General features: G+C 42.0%; 1 protein-coding gene across 2 annotated transcripts; it reads left to right on the forward strand.

Moving 5' to 3' along the window:
• The first annotated feature begins 93 nt into the window (after nt 1–93).
• On the forward strand, nt 94–17,554 carry LOC139420350 (U2 snRNP-associated SURP motif-containing protein-like). 2 transcript variants are annotated; one of them, XM_071170348.1, is made up of 25 exons: nt 98–158; nt 1,122–1,220; nt 1,752–1,863; nt 2,085–2,218; nt 2,336–2,406; nt 2,816–2,907; nt 7,741–7,776; nt 7,877–7,959; nt 8,150–8,315; nt 9,709–9,920; nt 10,326–10,369; nt 11,892–11,996; nt 12,119–12,185; nt 12,694–12,860; nt 13,024–13,186; nt 13,556–13,635; nt 13,805–13,892; nt 14,137–14,277; nt 14,535–14,811; nt 14,988–15,074; nt 15,204–15,403; nt 15,633–15,743; nt 16,109–16,233; nt 16,528–16,737; nt 16,990–17,554. In XM_071170348.1, the coding sequence occupies exons 1-25, from the start codon at nt 114–116 to the stop codon at nt 17,126–17,128; spliced, it is 3,054 nt and encodes a 1,017-aa protein (XP_071026449.1). In that variant the 5' UTR covers nt 98–113; the 3' UTR covers nt 17,129–17,554. The 2 variants fall into 2 exon arrangements, with proteins under 2 accessions (XP_071026450.1, XP_071026449.1); XM_071170349.1 differs by lacking the exon at nt 7,741–7,776 and having other exon boundaries at nt 94–158.
• Nucleotides 17,555–18,246: the final 692 nt, after the last annotated feature.

Below are 18,246 nucleotides of genomic sequence, written 5' to 3' on the forward strand. Positions count from 1 at the left end.
CTTTGTAAATAAAACGTATCGGTTGGCATCCATATTTCTGTATTCGACTATTTTGAACTCGGTGAAAAAACGTATCCAACAATTGGTAATCGATTAGAGTTAGTACAACCAAAATGGCGGACAGAACGCCTGGTGGTACGCAGAAAGCCAACGCAAAGGTGAATTTATTAATCGATGTTTACTTGATGCATTGGCTATTAAATATTATAAGAACTGTTTATTGTAGTTATAAACGTTGTACAGCTGTTGCCATATGTTCCCATTTATAACTAGTAATTGTGTACGAAAAGACCACGTAGCTAAAGCTAGCTAAGACAGGCCCCAATCACCGGTATTTTTTCCTGTCCCAAACATTGCAATGATTTCGCCATGTGTTTACATAACTGGATAATCTAGCTGCTGTATACTGGTAACTAGGATGCCAATTGTTTACATAACTAATTAGTATGTTTGAGTTGGTGTGTGATTTTGGTTGTCGCAACGTGGAGTATGAACAGTCACTACTAGCAAGCTACCGTTAGCTAACTCCACCCTGCACGAGTCCTTTGGCTTTGCCGCCTTATGAAGCAGTGGTGAAAAGCATTCGGACCCACCGTAGGCTGACTGCTAGCTAGGTAGCCAACTATCTCACTGCTAACACCTACTGGCAAACTAATATCCAATTCAACAACATCCGTAATTAGCAATAGTTCGCTATAGGCTAGCTAACGCACTATTGCAACAAGCTGTCGCCTGTACATCAGGGTGTATTCATTAGTCAGATTCCGCTGCAAAACGTTATGCAATGGAAACCGTTTACTCTAGGAAGCAAACAAAGCATTCGAAACTGGGAGGGACCTACCTATATTTGTCCAATAGAAACGGTAGTTTTCGTTGCAAAACCTTTTCGGTTTTGGAGTTTTGCAACGGAAATCGACTAATGCATACACCCAATTACATTAGCCAGCTAACTTGGCTGCTTTACAGCTTTGACGGGTCAGCGTGCTAGTGAAACTAATGCCTTTATTAATGAGATCGAGCTAGCAACCTCAAGGGAAATACAGAAGTTATATTTCGGAATATTCTAACTAACTCGTTAACGTTACTGTGACATTCAAGTTTTGTTTTGTTTAATTTTGTAGGCGCTGCTGGAGAGCAAGTTGAAGTCCTTCAGCATTGGAAAAATGGCCGTGAGTAAGAGGACCCTAAGCAAGAAGGAACAAGAGGATATCAAAAAGAAGGTAACGTTGAGACTAAATATAAGTGTTACACTGCAGTGGCAAATGCACCTTGCCTTTGATATGAACATCGTGTTCATTAGGGCACACAGTAACAAAATGTTTTTGCAACGGAAAATAAAATACATTTCTTATTATTTTTTTGTCTTATCAAATCCCTTTTTGGGAGGCCATATACCCATATTTAGCCGATGTTATTGCGGGTGCAGCGAAAAATACTTGTGTTCCTAGTGCAGTAGTATCTAACAATTTATAACAATACACACAAATCTCAAGTAAAAAATGAATAAAGAAATATATAAATATTAGGACGAGCAATGTCGGAGTGGCATTGACTAAAATACAGTAGAATAGAACACAGTATAAATCAATCAAATCTAATTTTATTTGTCACATACACATGGATAGCAGATGTTAATGCGAGTGTAGCGAAATGCTTGTATATACATATGAAATGAGTAAAGTGGTATGTAAACATGACCCTGATGTTGTGACATGGCTTATGAGAGATGGTGTTGGTCTGGTCCTTGACAGGAGGATGAGCGGGCAGCTGCAGAGATCTATGAAGAGTTCCTGGCTGCGTTCGAGGGAGGAGAGGGAAAGGTCAAGGCCTTCGTCCGGGGGGGCATTGCTAATGCAACTAAAGGTAAATAGAACCATGTCAACCTTCTTAAACAGCACAATATTATCAGGGATATTTTTAGCTAGATATTAAATGTTTAGATATGTTGTGTAGTAGGGTTGGGCAGTCAAATGACCAATTTCCGTTGTCCCCGTGTATGGATAGACAGTTGTAAGCTATTGTATTGTACATTCTAGTAAGAAACTACACTAACTTGTGTTGATGTACTGTGTTTCTTCCTACAGAGGAGGCTGCTTCTGATGATAAGAAGGGCAAGCTGTATAAACCTAAGTCACGCTTTGAAACAGCAGCAGCACCGAAAAGCAGCTTCCTGCCTTTGGAAACCCCTCCGCAGTTTTTAACATTAGATAAAAGACATGTATGTATCATCGCAATCGACATTTATTTTACTGTTGCTAGACTAAGCAAAGTCCTAGCTAGTCCTTTTAACGGCCTCTTACAAAAAGTAAAACTTTGTTGTTTATCTTCCTTTCAGACACTGAAGAAAACAAATGAAAAGGAAAAGAAGAAGAGTAATCTAGAGCTCTTTAAGGAAGAACTTAAACAGTGAGTCATTTCACATCCCTCATCTTTTGCTCCCTGGACTCGGGTAGACGTAACATAGTAAATATATATCCGAGACACTCCAATTAGTATAATATCGTACGAATTACAAATCGTACAGTATGTTATGAAATGCAATGCGTACATTATGTTCCTCCTATATTTTTCGAATGTGCAAAACGTATGATATCTTACACATTTCTATTTGTTGTGGCTAATGTTAGTTAGGTGGCTAACACTAACGTTTGTTAGGCAAGGGGTTAAGCAGCCTTCTGTCTTATGTAACCAAACATATCATACTAATTTGAGTGTCCCGGATTTGCCTTTATTATGTTGCGTCTAGTCTGAGACCAGGCTGATGTACTTGGCATTGCACTGGATTGCATAATCTAATATTCTCTGTCTCTCCCAGAATACAGGAAGAGCGGGATGAAAGACACAAGATGAAAGGCAGAGTCAGTCGATTTGAACCTCTCTCCGGGATGGAGGGAAAACGCTCCTCATGTAAGTGTCTGCCAGGGTTCTCACCAGGTGCTTGAGGTGCTTAAAGTACTTCAATAAGGCACTCTGACATTCAGGTACTGGAATACCTTGAAAATCTGAAATTTTCTCAAGTTGGTACTTGACTTAAAATTAGAGGGGAACATGATCAAATGTGTTTGTGAAAAATATTAGAAACATTTATTGTTCTTCCGAATGAATTTAGAGGCATACTACCAAGTTTTATTTACTCAAGTGTTTCGTGCTGTGGTTGCAAGGTGAGCTCGCTCATTCCACCCACACTCCCACTCAGCCAGGCAGGTACAGAACTGACTCATTAGGCGCCACCTAACGTCGCATTGAGAGCTAAAATGCCGGGCAGATGTAGATTCAATCCTGCCTTTTGTGCATATGGAACACTTTTGGGAACTTTTATTTCAGCTCATGAAACATGGAACCAACACTTTACATGTTGCGTTTTTATATTTTTGTTCAATATAGTTCACCAACCTTTTTTTACCACTACATCACTGGACCCAATCAAACCACACTGTGTGAGGTGCAAAAAATGCTTCAGTTTGACATTGTGAGCATGGGTGTATCGTCACCGAAGAGCCACATGAAGGGGGAAAGACACAGTGCTTCATCCTGCACTGACATCAGTTCTGTATTGTGACTTTGTCAACCTGCAGAGAGTTTTTGCCGATCGGCTCCCGCAATATTCCGTTTTATCAAGCGGCAGCCGTGCTCCTGCCGTTCACTTGCCGTTTTCCCTCACACACAGCCCACCCGCCCTTCTCCCGACTGATGACACTAAAGCTGCCAGTTGGAAGCAAGATGCTTTTTTGTAGCTATTAAGTAGTAGATTCCCAAATGCCCAATAAAAACAGTCATTAAGCTGGAATTGTGTAGTGATGCGAATAGGAAATGTGTGATCACCAGTAGGCATGTCCAAAAACTCTAGTTATCACTACTCAAATGACAAAATCATCAGTACTGACTTACTACTCATGTACACTACCGTTCAAAAGGGAGATTTGTACAGGGTAAAAGGGACCTTGAAGGAGGAAGGCTATCATTCCATTTTGCAACACCATGCCATACCCTGTGGACGGTGCTTAATTGGAGCCAAGTTCCTCCTACAACAGGACAACGACCCAAAGCACAGCTCCAAACTATGCAATAACTAATAGGGAAGAAGCAGTCAGCTGGTATTCTGTCCATAATGGAGTGGCCAGCACAGTCACTGGATCGCAACCCTATTGAGCTGTTGTGGGAGCAACTTGACCGTATGGTACGTAAGAAGTGCCCATCAAGCCAATCCAACTTGTGGGAGGTGCTTCAGGAAGCATGGGGTGAAATCTCTTCAGATTACTTCAACAACATCTAGAATTCCAAAGGTCTGCAAGGCTGTAATTGCTGCACATGGAGGTTTCTGTGATGAAAGCGAAGTTTGAAGGACACTATTTCAATTAAAAATCATTATTTATAACCTTGTCAACGTCTTGACACTGTTTCCTAATCATTTTGCAACTCATTTCATGTATTTTTTTCATATTCAGTTTTATTTTATTTCCCCTTTATTTAACCAGGTAGGCTAGTTGAGAAACATTTCTCATTTACAACTGCGACCTGGCCAAGATAAAGCAAAGCAGTGCGACACAAACAACAACAGAGTAACATATGGAATAAACAAACATAGTCAATAACACAAAATAAAAAAGTCTATATACAGTGTGTGCAAATGAGGTAAGGCAATAAGTAGGTCATAGTGCCGAAATAATTACAATTTAGCAATTGAACACTGGAGTGATAGATGTGCAGAAGATGAATGTGCAAGTAGAGATACTGGGGTGCAAAGGAGCAAAAAAAAAATATACCATTATGGGGATGAGGTAGTTGGATGGGCTATTTACAGATAGCGGTGACAGATAGCTAGCTCACAGACAGTGATCTGTGAGCTGCTCTGACAGCTGGTGCTTAAAGTTAGTGAGGGAGATATGAGTCTCCAGCTTCAGTGATTTTTGCAGTTCGTTCCAGTCATTGGCAGCAGAGAACTGGAAGGAAAGGCAGCCAAATTTGGAATTGGCTTTGGGGTTGAACAGTGAGAGATACTTGCTGGAATGTGTTCTACGGGTGGGTGCTGCTATGCTGACCAGTGAGCTGAGATAAGGTGGGGCTTTACCTAACAAAGACTTATAGATGACCTGGAGCTAGTGGGTTTGGCGACGAATATGAAGCAAGGGCCAGCTAACGAGAGCATACAGGTCGCAGTGGTGGGTAGTATATGGGGCTTTGGTGACAAAACGGATGGCACTGTGATAGACTGCATCCAATTTGCTGAGTAGTGTGTTGGAGGCTATTTTGTAAATGACATCGCTAAAGTCATGGATCGGTAGGATAGTCCGTTTTACGAGGGTATGTTTGGCAGCATGAGTGAAGGATGCTTTGTTGCAAAATAGGAGGCCGATTCTAGATAACATTTTGGATTGGAGATGCTTAAAACTTCTTAGGGCTGCAATCCCGTTAACGGGATTGATATGACAACAGCCAGTGAAAGTGCAGAGTGCCAAACTCAAAGAAAATACATCTCATAATTAAAATTCCTGAAACATACATGTATCTTATACAATTTAAAAGGTAATCTTGTTATTAATCCCACCAAAGTGTCCGATTTCAAATAGGCTTTACAGCAAAAGCACCACAAACGATTGTTAGGTTGTATTATATTAATTCGGCCATTTTTCCAGCCAAAGAGAGGAGTCACAAAAAGCACAAATGGAGATAAAATTAATCACTAACCTTTGATGATCTTCATCAGATGACACTCATAGGACTTCATGTTGCACAATACATATGTTTTGTTTGATAAAGTACGTATTTATTTAAAAAAATCTCAGTATACATTGGCGCGTTATGTTCACCAGTTCCAAAAACATCCGGTGATATTGCAGAGCCACGTCATTTTACAGACATACTCATTATAAATGTAGATGAAAATACAGTTGTTAGACATGGAAATATAGATACACTTCTCCTTAATGCAACCGCTGTGTCAGATTTTAAAAAAACTTTACGGAAAAAGCAAACCATGCAATCTGAGTACAGCTTTCAGACAACAAAGCAGCCAAAAAGATATCCGCCATATTGGGTAGTCAACAGAAGTCAGAAATAGCATTATAAATATTCACTTACCTTTGATCTTCATCAGAATGCACTCACAGGAATCCCAGTTCCACATTAAACGTTTGATTTAGTTCGATCATGTCCATCATTTATGTCCAAAGAGCTACTTTTGTTAGCACGTTTGGTAAACAAATCCAAAGTCATGAAGCGCATGCCCTAGTTGCAGACGAAATGTCGAAAAGTTCCGTTACTGTCCGTAGAAACATGTCAAACGATGTATGGAATCAATCTTTAGGATGTTTTTAACAAAGAACATCAATAATGTTCCAACCGGAGAATTCCTGTGTCTGTAGAAAAGCAATGGAACGAGAGCTAACTCTCTCGTGACCGCGTCTCAGAGCCTGTGGCAATCTGCCAGACACCTGGCTCAAACAGCCCTTATGAGCCCCCACTTCACCGTAGAATCCTCAAACAGGTTTCTAAAGACGGTTGACATCTAGTGGAAGCCTTAGGAAGTGCAACAACCAATATTCCACTGTGTATTCAATAGGGGCTGGGTTGAAAATCGACCAACCTCAGATTTCCCACTTCCTGTTTGGATTTCTTATGTTTTTGCCTGCCATATGAGTTTTGTTATACTCACAGACATCATTCATACAGTTTTAGAAACTTCAGTGTTTTCTATCCAATACTAATAATAATATGCATATATTAGCAACTGGGACTGAGGAGCAGGCTGTTTATTCTGGGCACCTCTGGGCACCTTTCATCCAAGCTACTCAATACTGCTCTTGCAGCCATAAGAAGTTAATGTGAGTCTGGAAGGAGAGTTTACAGTCTAACCAGACACCTCGGTATTTGTAGATGTCCACATATTCTAAGTCAGAACTGTCCTGCCTGCTGGACAGGCGGGCAGGTGCTGGCAGCGATCGGTTGAAGAGCATGCATTTAGTTTTACTTGCATTTAAGAGCAGTTGGAGGCAACGGAAGGAGAGTTGAATGGCATTGAAGCTCGTCTCGAGGTTAGTTAAGTGTCCAAAAAAAGGCCAGAAGTATACAGAATGGTATCATCTGTGTGGAGGTGGATCAGAGAATCACCAGCAGCAAGAGCGACATCATTGATGTATACAGAGAAAAAAGTCGGTCCGAGAATTGAACCCTGTGGCACCGCCATAGAGATGTATGTTTTCATGGAACAAGGACATTTCTAAGTGACCCCTAACTTTTGAACGGTAATGTATGTAGTAAATAAGTAGTGAAACAATGTATTATTGAGTAGAACTTGTAAGTTACTGATGAATAGTATGTTTATTTTTTTTCTCATGTGGTTGTGGTGATATACTGTCATCTGATGGCAACTAGAAACAATGGCATAATAAGAACTATTACAAATGGATGTTCCTTGAAAATAAATATTAGTGCTTGGACAGTGTGTTAACTGCCCTGTTCAGGGGCAGAACGACTTATTTAAACAAAAATGACCTTGTCAGCTCTGGGATTCGATCCAGAAACCTTTCGGTTACTAGCACAACGCTCTTGGGATATCAGTTAAGATTTCAGGCTAGGAAACTGTTAGACTATCTAAAATACATTAAGACCCGTTGGCTCTTGGACATGCCCCCTTCCTTCCTTCCTTCCTACAACTCTCATACTGACTGCTTCAAATCTCCACCCACTCCATTTCCTTTGCCTGGAAACAACATTTATATACTGCCTTTCTGCTTTTTTTAGTGGATAGTTCTTCAAGAAGAAACCGTCCGTCCAGTGGTAATTTGATAAATTTATACAGTGGCTTGCTTTTAATATCTAACATCTCACTAAGATTATATATTCTATAAATGGCTTCTCTACTCTGCTCTCTCTGCAGTTTTGGATGACGCTGCACCTGGTTCCCATGACGTCGGAGACCCCTCTACAACTAACTTATACCTCGGAAACATCAACCCACAGGTAGACCATTTTATGGCTCATGAATGTTTTAAATGCTTATTTATGCAATATGTTACATGCCTAATTGCCTATATTAATAGCATAAATTCTACTGATATATTGCATTACAATGTAAAATGACACTAATAACAACAAGTCCACATGCCCCGGTCCCTCCCTCTGCCTCTGTTGTTGTGGTTGCTGTGTGTAGATGAATGAGGAGATGCTGTGTCAGGAGTTTGGGCGCTACGGCCCTCTGGCCAGCGTGAAGATCATGTGGCCGCGGACAGATGAAGAGAGGGCCAGGGAGAGGAACTGTGGCTTTGTGGCCTTCATGAACCGGAGGGATGCGGAGAGAGCTCTGAAGAATCTCAACGGTATTAAAGCCTTAGTTATCATCATACCACTGCCCGACCACAATGCAACTTTACTCACATTACATCAAATAATGTTGTAATGTCAAAAGGTTTTACTCTTTTTTTGTCTAGCTGTTCTGCTGCTTGGGCTTTCCTTTTGCTCTCTCTGTGGGACATGGGACTTGTAGAGTACACCAGCATGTATCACATGTACACTACTGTTCAAAAGTTTGGGATCATTTAGAAATGTCTTGGTTTTTGAAAGAAAATGACATTTTTTGTCCATTTTTAAAATAACATCAAATTGATCAGAAATACAGTGTAAACATTGCTAATGTTGTAAAGGACTGTTGTAGCTGGAAACAGCAGATTTAAAAAAAAAAATGGAATATCTACAGAGGCCCATTATCAGCAACCATCACTCCTGTGTTCCAATGGCACGTTGTGTTAGCATCCTGGAGTCACCTCTTCACTGTTGACGTTGAGACTGGTGTTTTACGGGTACTATTTAATGAAGCTGCCAGTTGAGGACTTTTGAGGCGTCTGTTTCTCAAACTAGACACTAATGTACTTGTCCTCTTTCTCAGTTGTGCACCGGGGCCTCCCACTCCTCTTTCTATTCTGGTTAGGGCATGTTGGCGCTGTTCTGTAAAGGGAGTAGCTCACAGCGTTGTATACGAGATGTTCAGTTTCTTGGCAATTTCTCACATGGAATAGCCTTCATTTCTTAGAACAAGAATAGACTCACGAGTTTCAGAAGAAAGTTCTGTTTCTGGCCATTTTGAGCCTGTAATCGAACCCACAAATAACGATCCTCCAGATACTCAAGTGTAAAGAAGGCCAGATGTATTGCTTTAATCAGGACAACAGTTTTCAACTGTGCTAACATAATTTTAAAAGGGTTTTCTGATGATCAATTAGCCTTTTAAAATAATAAACTTGGATTAGCTAACACAACATGCCATTGGAACACAGGAGTGATGGTTGCTGATAATGGGCCTATGTAGATATTCTATAAAATAAATTCTGTCGTTTCCAGCTACAGTAGTCATTTACAACATTAACAATGTCTACATAGTATTTCTGATCAATGTTATGTTATGGACAAAAAACGTTTGCTTTTCTTTGAAAAACGAGGACATTTCTAAGTGAAACTTTTGAACGGTAGTGTATATGTAATGAAAGGGGCTGGTTATTCATCAGCAATGTATAGCATAAACTGGTTATAGTGGTTATAGACGGCCAAACAGGACATCAATGTTTTATTTTATTTGCAACATCAACATGACGTATTGGCATTCTTAGTGTATTCAAAACAGCAACTGATACAGTATAATTGGTAGTAAGATCAGATGTACAGTAATAAGGCAAATAGGCTGCTTGTGGTTTTTTTACGTTTTTTCACTGTTTCCAGCGAAGATGATCATGAACTTTGAAATGAAGCTGGGCTGGGGTAAAGGCGTGCCCATCCCCCCTCACCCCATCTACATCCCCCCGTCTATGGTGGAGCACACTCTCCCCCCGCCGCCCTCCGGCCTGCCCTTCAACGCACAGCCCTGCGAGAGGCTGAAGAACCCCAACGCCGCCCTGCTCCCTCCGCCCAAGAACAAGGAGGAATTCGACAAGGTAACTCTCCATGTCATGTCTGGGATGCTGCTGTGTACTGTATTAGGCCTGTCAGTTGTACCATGTGTATTTCTTAGGCATAGACCTAGTTTAGGCTATTTGTCATGTAGTGAATATTTTGCTCATCTTCTACTAGTCATGGGTTTATTCCTTTTAAACATTTCTACATTTATTGACCAAACTATACTAGATTTAGCATTTTGTGAGGTGTGTTTAGTGTATATAAAGAAGCAGTGGTAAGTTGTGTGGGAATTTAAGGACTGTATACATTTGACCTGAAACTGACAGCAGTAAAGTACTTTTTCATATGATGCAGTTTTTAATGCATTTAATATTTTTCACCTGTTGCCTTTTAACAATACTCACATATTCTATGTTTATTATCTGATGTGACTTCATATACAGACTCTGTCGCAAGCCATAGTCAAAGTGGTTATCCCAACAGAAAGGTACATGTTTTTCTTTTTTAAATTGATGTAAAAGTAGAAAAACATCCCATAATGAATAAACCCCAATTTTAAAGTTTGATCAATTGGATCACTGCATGCTACGGGGGGTCGTTCAGTATGGGTGAGCAATGGTTGAGACAAGCAGACGTAGGCTTATAACCCCATCAGGTTCCTGTTAGGCTACAAGATACTCACTACCACAGCCCAGCTTTCTGCCGCCACACAGTGTCCATATGTTTTTTCTTTCACACATTCATTCCAACACTCCCTCCAAACATCAATACAGTCCATGGACCACCATGCCATTGCTTGTCTGACAGTATAGAGGACATCAAAGGAATTTTTACCACCACTTGTCAGTCATCACATGTAGGCTAATAATATCCATGTTATGATGCTAGCTACATAACACAGTCACATACCATACATACTGTGCTGGCTGTGGTTAGGTTGTTTAAACCGGTCTTGCACTCTGACTATTGCTCACTCCCACCGACACGCCCCCTTGGCCTCTGTCACCCAATCACGGGCTCAGCAACACCTGGCCCCTGCTCAGACCTCCAATCCAAACTTCCCGTTAGTCTCAGTGACCTTTTGACATTGGCCTTGGTGAGCAGCACAAGTTGAACTGTCTGCGGCAGCGAGGGACCTGAAAGCATCATGGGATGGATTGGGAAAGTATACAGCATTTTACCCACCATGCATTGGTACGATCGGCTCCAATACTATATGGTAAATGTGATTTGCGTTGTCTACATATAAATGAAAGACATCCTTTGTTGTTGTGTTGTCCCCTTTAGGCTAATTGGTCCAACATGCTCCAATATTAGGCCGCTCTAAAATGTTCCAAAGGAGCTTAGGCCTAATTGCCCCCCATTTGGACATTTTGTGTTTATTCATACATCATTATGTAGTGGAATCATATGACCAGTAGAGAGCCTTTTGTTATTTAGCCTGTTTAGGCCAACAATCCTATAGTGCTTTGGTTCTTCATGCGAGTCAGTCAAGAAGAGTTGTCAGGCTGGCTTTGACAGGCTCTGTATGGGCTGATACGTCACTCAATACAGAGTCACTCAAACCTCTCTCAAACATGATTTATCTTATCCAGCTTCACTGTCCTCCCTTATACTCTGTACTGCGGGGAGATGGTAGTTAGCGTTGTCTTGACCTGCAAAGATCCATACAGCATTTTATAACTAGTAGAAGTACTAACTAATGTTAGTTTTAGGCAGCTAATGGCTCTTAAAATTGGTGTTAGGTGCTCTTAGCATTTCTGAAATGATAAGGTCGGAAACATTTAGGAAGATGTTTCTTCCTTCATTCTTACAAATTAAACATTTTAACACATTAGATTAGTTAAGCTTAGTTAAGTTTAGTACATGCATAGTTCCATGTGTCTTACACCTTCCATGTGTTACTTAGAGGCTGTACTAGGTCAGGGCAGCAGACACAGGCTTTGCCTTGGGGAGAAGAAGGGTCGCCTGCTCTGAATCCGTTTGTTTTAACTGTGTTTTTCTTCTAGGAATTTGCTCTCTCTCATCCACCGAATGATCGAGTTTGTGGTGCGTGAGGGCCCCATGTTCGAAGCCATGATCATGAATCGAGAGCTCAGCAACCCCATGTACAGGTACGTCTGTCTGTCTGTCTGTCTGTCTGTCGGTGCACGTGTTTGTGTGATCACTTTTTCAGTTGACACAATGTATTGTAGTACAACAAGTTGACTGTCATTGTGTTGCCTCTGTTGGCCAGGTTTCTGTTTGAGAACCAGAGCCCAGCACACGTGTACTACCGCTGGAAACTCTACTCCATACTACAGGTCAGTACGGACCAGTCATTGTCTGGCATCTTCTCCTGCATCACATTCTTAGACCAATTGCATCCTCCCTTTTTTCCTTCTTCTTTATCACCTCTGTTTTCTGTCCCCTCTCGTGACTGGTTAGGTTGAAAGCAGTATGGATCAAACACGTCTGTCCTCTTAATACCGTCACATTTAGAATGGGGGGTCTGTGGATGCATTGTTGACATGCTGCTATTTGATAGTCTGAACACGTGACAATGGGGCTCCCGAGTGGCGCAGTCGTCTAAGACACTGCATCTCAGTGCAAGAGGCGTCCCTGCAGTACCTGGTTCGAATCCAGGCTGCATCACACCTGGTTGTGATTGGGAGTCCCATAGGCACACAATTGGCCTAGCGTTGGCCGGGTTTGGCTGGGGTAGGAGGTCATTGTGAATAAAAATGTGTTCTTAACCGACTTACCTAGTTAAATTTAAGATATGTCCTCGTTAGAGAATAATGTGAATGACATAATAACTTGTCCCCACAGGGAGAAGCACCAACAAAATGGCGGACGGACGACTTCCGCATGTTCAAGAATGGCTCGCTGTGGCGCCCTCCTCCCCTCAATCCCTACCTGCACGGCAATTTTGAGGAGGGGGAGGGGCCTGAGGAGGAAGAGGAGGAGCCTGGGAAGAAAGGCTGCCTCAAAGAAGAGTATGTTCCCTGTTTATAATTTTTGCGATAGACTAACATCCTGTCCAGAGGGTTGTACTTGTACATCAAGCTGCCTCACACTACAGAAACAGATTGGGCTAACTTTTACTTTTAACATTATCTATGCTCAACTCCTCTTCTTTCTTATCACCCCTCCCTCCAGAGAGCGTGATCAGCTGGAGGAGATGTTGAGGGCTCTGACTCCTAGAAAGGGGGACATAGCCGAAGCCATGCTGTTCTGTCTACTGCACGCGGAGGCTGCTGAGGAGATCGTAGAGTGTGTCACAGAGTCCCTCTCCATCCTCAAGACACCACTCCCCAAGAAGGTAAATAAGATAGAAAACAAGTGCCATACTATGTTCTTTAGAGAACTTTTTCTGCCATGTTGTATTGCATGTATATAGTGTATTGTTTTTGTGCTGACCTCACAAAAGGAATTTCCATGTAAATGGCCAATAAATAAGAAGTTACTGTATCGTATCACAGTCCCAAACTTAACAAAACCTGCTACTTATCTTTTACCTTCTCTTGAGTTTGTTGCTTTCGTAGCCGGTTTTGCCTTGTGTTATTTGGTTTGGAAAGAGCTTTGAGTGGCATGTGTAAAATGTGCAGTCAAATAAATGATTTGTATTAATTAATCAGTTATTCCATTCTATCAGGGAGGACTGGCTGATAATTCCTTCCTTGTTTTTCAGATTGCACGGTTGTATCTTGTCTCTGATGTGCTGTACAACTCATCTGCTAAAGTAGCCAATGCGTCGTACTACAGAAAATAGTAAGTAGTGGAGTTTGGGTTCAGGGGTTGTGATGTTTGCTTGTGACTGACTGACTGGGTGTAGAGGACCCTGCTTGTTCATAGATTGCATAACTTCTCAGTATACATTATTTGCATTATTAAAGCTGTTTTCCTGCATAAGTGAATGTTAAACTTGTCCCTGACACAGCTTTGAGACCAAACTTTGCCAGGTCTTCTCAGACCTCAATGCAACGTACAAGACGATACAGGGTCACCTGCAGTCTGAGAACTTTAAGGTATATTTAATTGTATACATTTTCCGATCACAATTTGAGTCATGTTACCTACCCCTGTCTTTAAGAACTACACAATTATTTCAGGGATCTGTCCATACAATCATAGTCATTATGGTCTAAAAGGCTAAACTGATCCTGAATCAGCATGCCTGCTATGATATGCATTGTGTTTAGGGGCTAGGGATTGCTTCTGGACAGGGTATTACCGTTTCACCTGTCTGTTTTATATCCTCTTGTCCAACAGCAACGAGTGATGTCGTGTTTCCGTGCGTGGGAGGACTGGGCCGTGTACCCAGATCCCTTCCTCATCAAGCTGCAGAACATCTTCCTGGGTCTAGTCAACCTTTCAGCTGATAAGGAGGCTCCCGCTCCCATCACAGTAGAGGTCAGCTAGCATACTCCCTTTTCTTTTCAGGTCTTTCTCCTGATGTTACTACCTAACCTTGTTAGATAATGAGTTGAAAATGTGTGATGGTTTGTAAATGGTATGTGATGGTTGGAGAATGTTGTCATCGTTTGAACATGTGTCATGGATTGAAAATGTTATCTGAATGTTTGAGAATGTTGTGATTTGATCATGATGACAAAGTGTAACGTTGCCCACGCAGCACTACTGCTCTAATACATGTCTCCTTTCAACAGAAACCATCAGTTGAACACCTGGCCCCTGGTCTACTGTCCCAGCCTGAGCCAGCAGAGGACATCGACGGGGCCCCCATCGGGGAGGATATGGATGGGGCCTCTCTGGAGGACGTCGATGGGGTCCCTATAGGGCTGGATGGAGGGACCATGGTGGACGGAGCCCCCCTTGGCTCTGCCCCCCTAGGCTCCGCCCCCCTTGACAGAGCCCCGCAGGGGATGGATGATCTGGACGGAGTGCCCATCAAGGCCCTGGAGGAGGACATAGACGGAGTGCCCTGTGAGTGGCCATATGACCTCTATACTACCACATCCTCATAGGAATTATTAAAGGGATACTTCTTCCCCCACATGACACTGACATATTAGTTTCCGTACCTTGTCAACAGTCTATTGACTAACCCTGACCTTAGGATTGGAGGACATTTTTCTAACCTTGTTCTCCTTGTCTTTTAGTGGATCATGCTGCTGCCAAAGCAGCATCCTTTAAAGTAGCACCTTCAAAATGGGAAGCAGTGGACGAGTCTGAGCTAGAAGCACAGGGTGAGTGAGACCACAACTACAGCTAGTTTCTACCAAGCTAGGATTGCACTTGAAAGTGTCCTAAACCTGTTTCTATGGCTAGTTTCTACCAAGCTACGATTCTGTCCTAATTCTCTGTCTCCTCCTCAGCCGTGACCACCTCTAAATGGGAGATCTTTGAGCAGCCAGAGGAGAAGAAGGACGAGGATGACAGTGATGATGAGGACACCAAGAGTTCCCGGTCAGAAGAGCCTCCGAGTTACCCCAACCCCATCAGAGATGACTTGGACTCCAAGACCAAGCACTCTGAGATGAATGAGGACAGACGCACCAAGCTCCGGGAAATAGAGGTAAACTAGTCAGCATTTTACTGGAAGCACAAAGTACACAACAGGTTATTTAGACGGCTGAAAATAAACAAGCACAGCTCTGAGTTGTTTGTATATTTTTATTTCTTTGGGCTAAATTGGTTCAAAGAAGTTTGGATTACTTCGCTTGTTCAATGGCCACACCCTGAAAGTTAATCCTGTCGTATTCATATCTAAATGTTAACATATACATTTTATTATTATCTTCCAGGTCAAAGTGATGAAGTTCCAGGATGAGTTGGAGTCTGGGAAAAGGCCCAAGAAGTCTGGCCAGAGTCTCCAAGAGCAGGTGGAAAACTACAGAGAGAAACTCTTACAGAAGGTATTACATCTTGACTGTCCTCTTGGTTCCTGGAGGAACATAGGGCCTGTACTATTGTTTTCCAACATTGCTATTGACCTTTTACATTCAGCTGGTACAGACGGTACGATATGTGGAACCATGCTGCTTATCTGATGAAGTACGATCATTGCTGTTTACCTCAATATCTAAAGTATCCTCTTGAAAATGTTTCTAAGCTATACACTTCAGTTTATATTAAGGTAATTGATATCACACTTGAATACAGTGGAAGTTGTTTACTGAGTGGACTATTGTAGCGAAATAACAAAAAAATGAAGTGAATTTGGATCATGTTGGTTTCCAGTCCATAATATAAAGTTGGCCTTGTCCTTTTTCTTTTGCAGGAAAAAGAAAAGGAGAAACTGGAACGAGAGAAAGAGAGGGAGAAAAAAGACAAGGAGAAAAGCGAAGCTCGCTCTAAAGACATCAAGAAGGAGAAGGAGGAGTCAACTCCAACCAGGAAAGACAGGTTAGTCCCTCATACATTGTGACACATTCATTAGAGACATGATGGCTGTGTGTGGTTGGATAATGGGGGGAAACTCTGGTAGAGCTGTGTAATGGGATTCTAGGAAATGACTTAAACAAAGGACTCCCAATGATCTGGTTTAAAGTTCATGCTCCCATGAAATACAGGGGCAGTTTAAGGCTCCTTGAAAAAGAGATTAATGTATCAATGGGATTCACCTAATAAAAACAAGCGTAGACCGTTGTAACATCATCACTGACAAAATATTTCATCTGCCGATGTCATCTCTGACAGGCGTGGCCTGTCTCCTGTGGTTGCTAGGAAACGGCGCCACAGCGGCTCACCCGGCAGCCCCCCACGGAGCAGCAGTAGACGAGTGCGCTCCCCATCCCCCCGCTCCGAAAGGTCAGAACGCCTCTACTCCAAGGACGTAGGGTCATCACGATCCCGCTCCTCCCACAAAGACTCCCCTCGAACCACCATCATCAAGAAGTCCTCCAAAAGGTACTAAATCATCTGTGTTTAAAACATTCTAAAAGTAACACTTTTATACTTTATTATACTGTCCCTGGCCTTTCTGCCTCCACTGTTTTGAGAATAGTGCTGATCTTCTCTTGACATTGGAGGGAAATAAACTTAAGTGGATTTGTATTTGATTGACATAGTCTTTGTGGTGGACCAACTTCCCCAAGACCATTGCAGTTTGGTTGTCCTGGTGTCCCTCTGACTGTCCTGTCTGTGTTTTCTCTCCCCCAGGTCTCCCTCATTATCCCGCACGCCCAAACGGTCCCGGAGGTCACGCTCCAGAACACCCAAGAAATCCACCAAAAAATCCCGTTCAAAATCACGGTCCCCACACCGGTCCCACAAGAAATCAAAGAAGAGTAAACACTGACAAATCACCCACCCCTCGTTCTGAACCCCCACCCTCTTCCCTCTCCATCCCTCTGCTGTGATGTATAAATAAAAGAATGAACAGTAGCAGCTCAGTTCCCTGCCTGAATGTTCCTGTGAAGAAGAGGATGATTAAGATGAGAAAAGGTTATGCACAGGTTGCCATGTTGATGCTCAATGGATTGAGAAATGTTGCCATGTAGGGTCTACTCTAAATGGATCCTTCCGGGTTGCCATGTTGGGTCTAAATGGATCCAGCGAAGCTGTTTTATATTGTAAATAAATAAGTGTCCTGCCCACCACCCAATGGGATTCATCCTCGTGGTAGACCACACCTCCTGTACCCAGTGTGAAGATGACTTGTCTTATTTCCATGCTGTAGTTTTCTTTTTTGTAGTTCACAATTAATAAATATGACTCATTATAATATTATCTTGTTAAACTTTTTGCATTGTAAATCCAAAATGAAAGTTTCAGACAAGCCCTGGAAGTTCTCCCCCTGCTGTTTCAGTCCATTTCCCTCCATTTGGTGCCTAATGAACGCTGCCCAGATCTGTTAAGCACTGGTATTTATTTAACACATGGCTGTAATGGTAGTGAGTCCTACGTTTTCACAGTTGTCAAGCTGTGGTGGAGACTGAGGGAAACTAGAAAACACTTGCGGCTCTGAACTGTACATGACAATACTGAAAATATAGAACCCCAACTGTTTCAAATGTGTCATGGTGAGATTGTCCTTTGTAGAAATAAACGTACTATATGTTTATTGTAACTTAGACTACACACATCTTTAAAGCAATAACAACCATTTGAACGTTTGAAATTATGATCACAGTGCATTGAGTTCACTCCATGCTGGGTGTAGAGACCCTAGACCTGTCAGTGGTTCCACTATGGTGGATATATGGACACTCAATCACGTTGAACTCTGAGGGGTTAGATGATAAGTTGCCATGGTCAACAAGTAAATTGTATAAATATTATCGACGTTGCTTACACTTGAGCAAACAGGGATATCATGAGTATTGCTACAGAACTTTTACTAGCCACTAAAACATACTTTTTTTTATTATACTACATATCCACTAGATGTCGGTAAGAAGCTTTATAGTTCAGATA

This window comes from Oncorhynchus clarkii, chromosome 11 (assembly GCF_045791955.1).
Source record: "Oncorhynchus clarkii lewisi isolate Uvic-CL-2024 chromosome 11, UVic_Ocla_1.0, whole genome shotgun sequence".
In the NCBI taxonomy this organism is placed as follows: Eukaryota; Metazoa; Chordata; class Actinopteri; order Salmoniformes; family Salmonidae; genus Oncorhynchus; species Oncorhynchus clarkii.

Coding starts and splice junctions, on each gene's coding strand:
- LOC139420350 (XM_071170348.1), top strand. CDS start 114: ATGGCGGACAGAACGCCTGGTGGTACGCAGAAAGCCAACGCAAAG. Junction 12,186..12,693: donor AACTCTACTCCATACTACAG/GTCAGTACGGAC, acceptor TTGTCCCCACAG/GGAGAAGCACCAACAAAATG. Junction 15,404..15,632: donor CCAAGCTCCGGGAAATAGAG/GTAAACTAGTCA, acceptor ATTATCTTCCAG/GTCAAAGTGATGAAGTTCCA.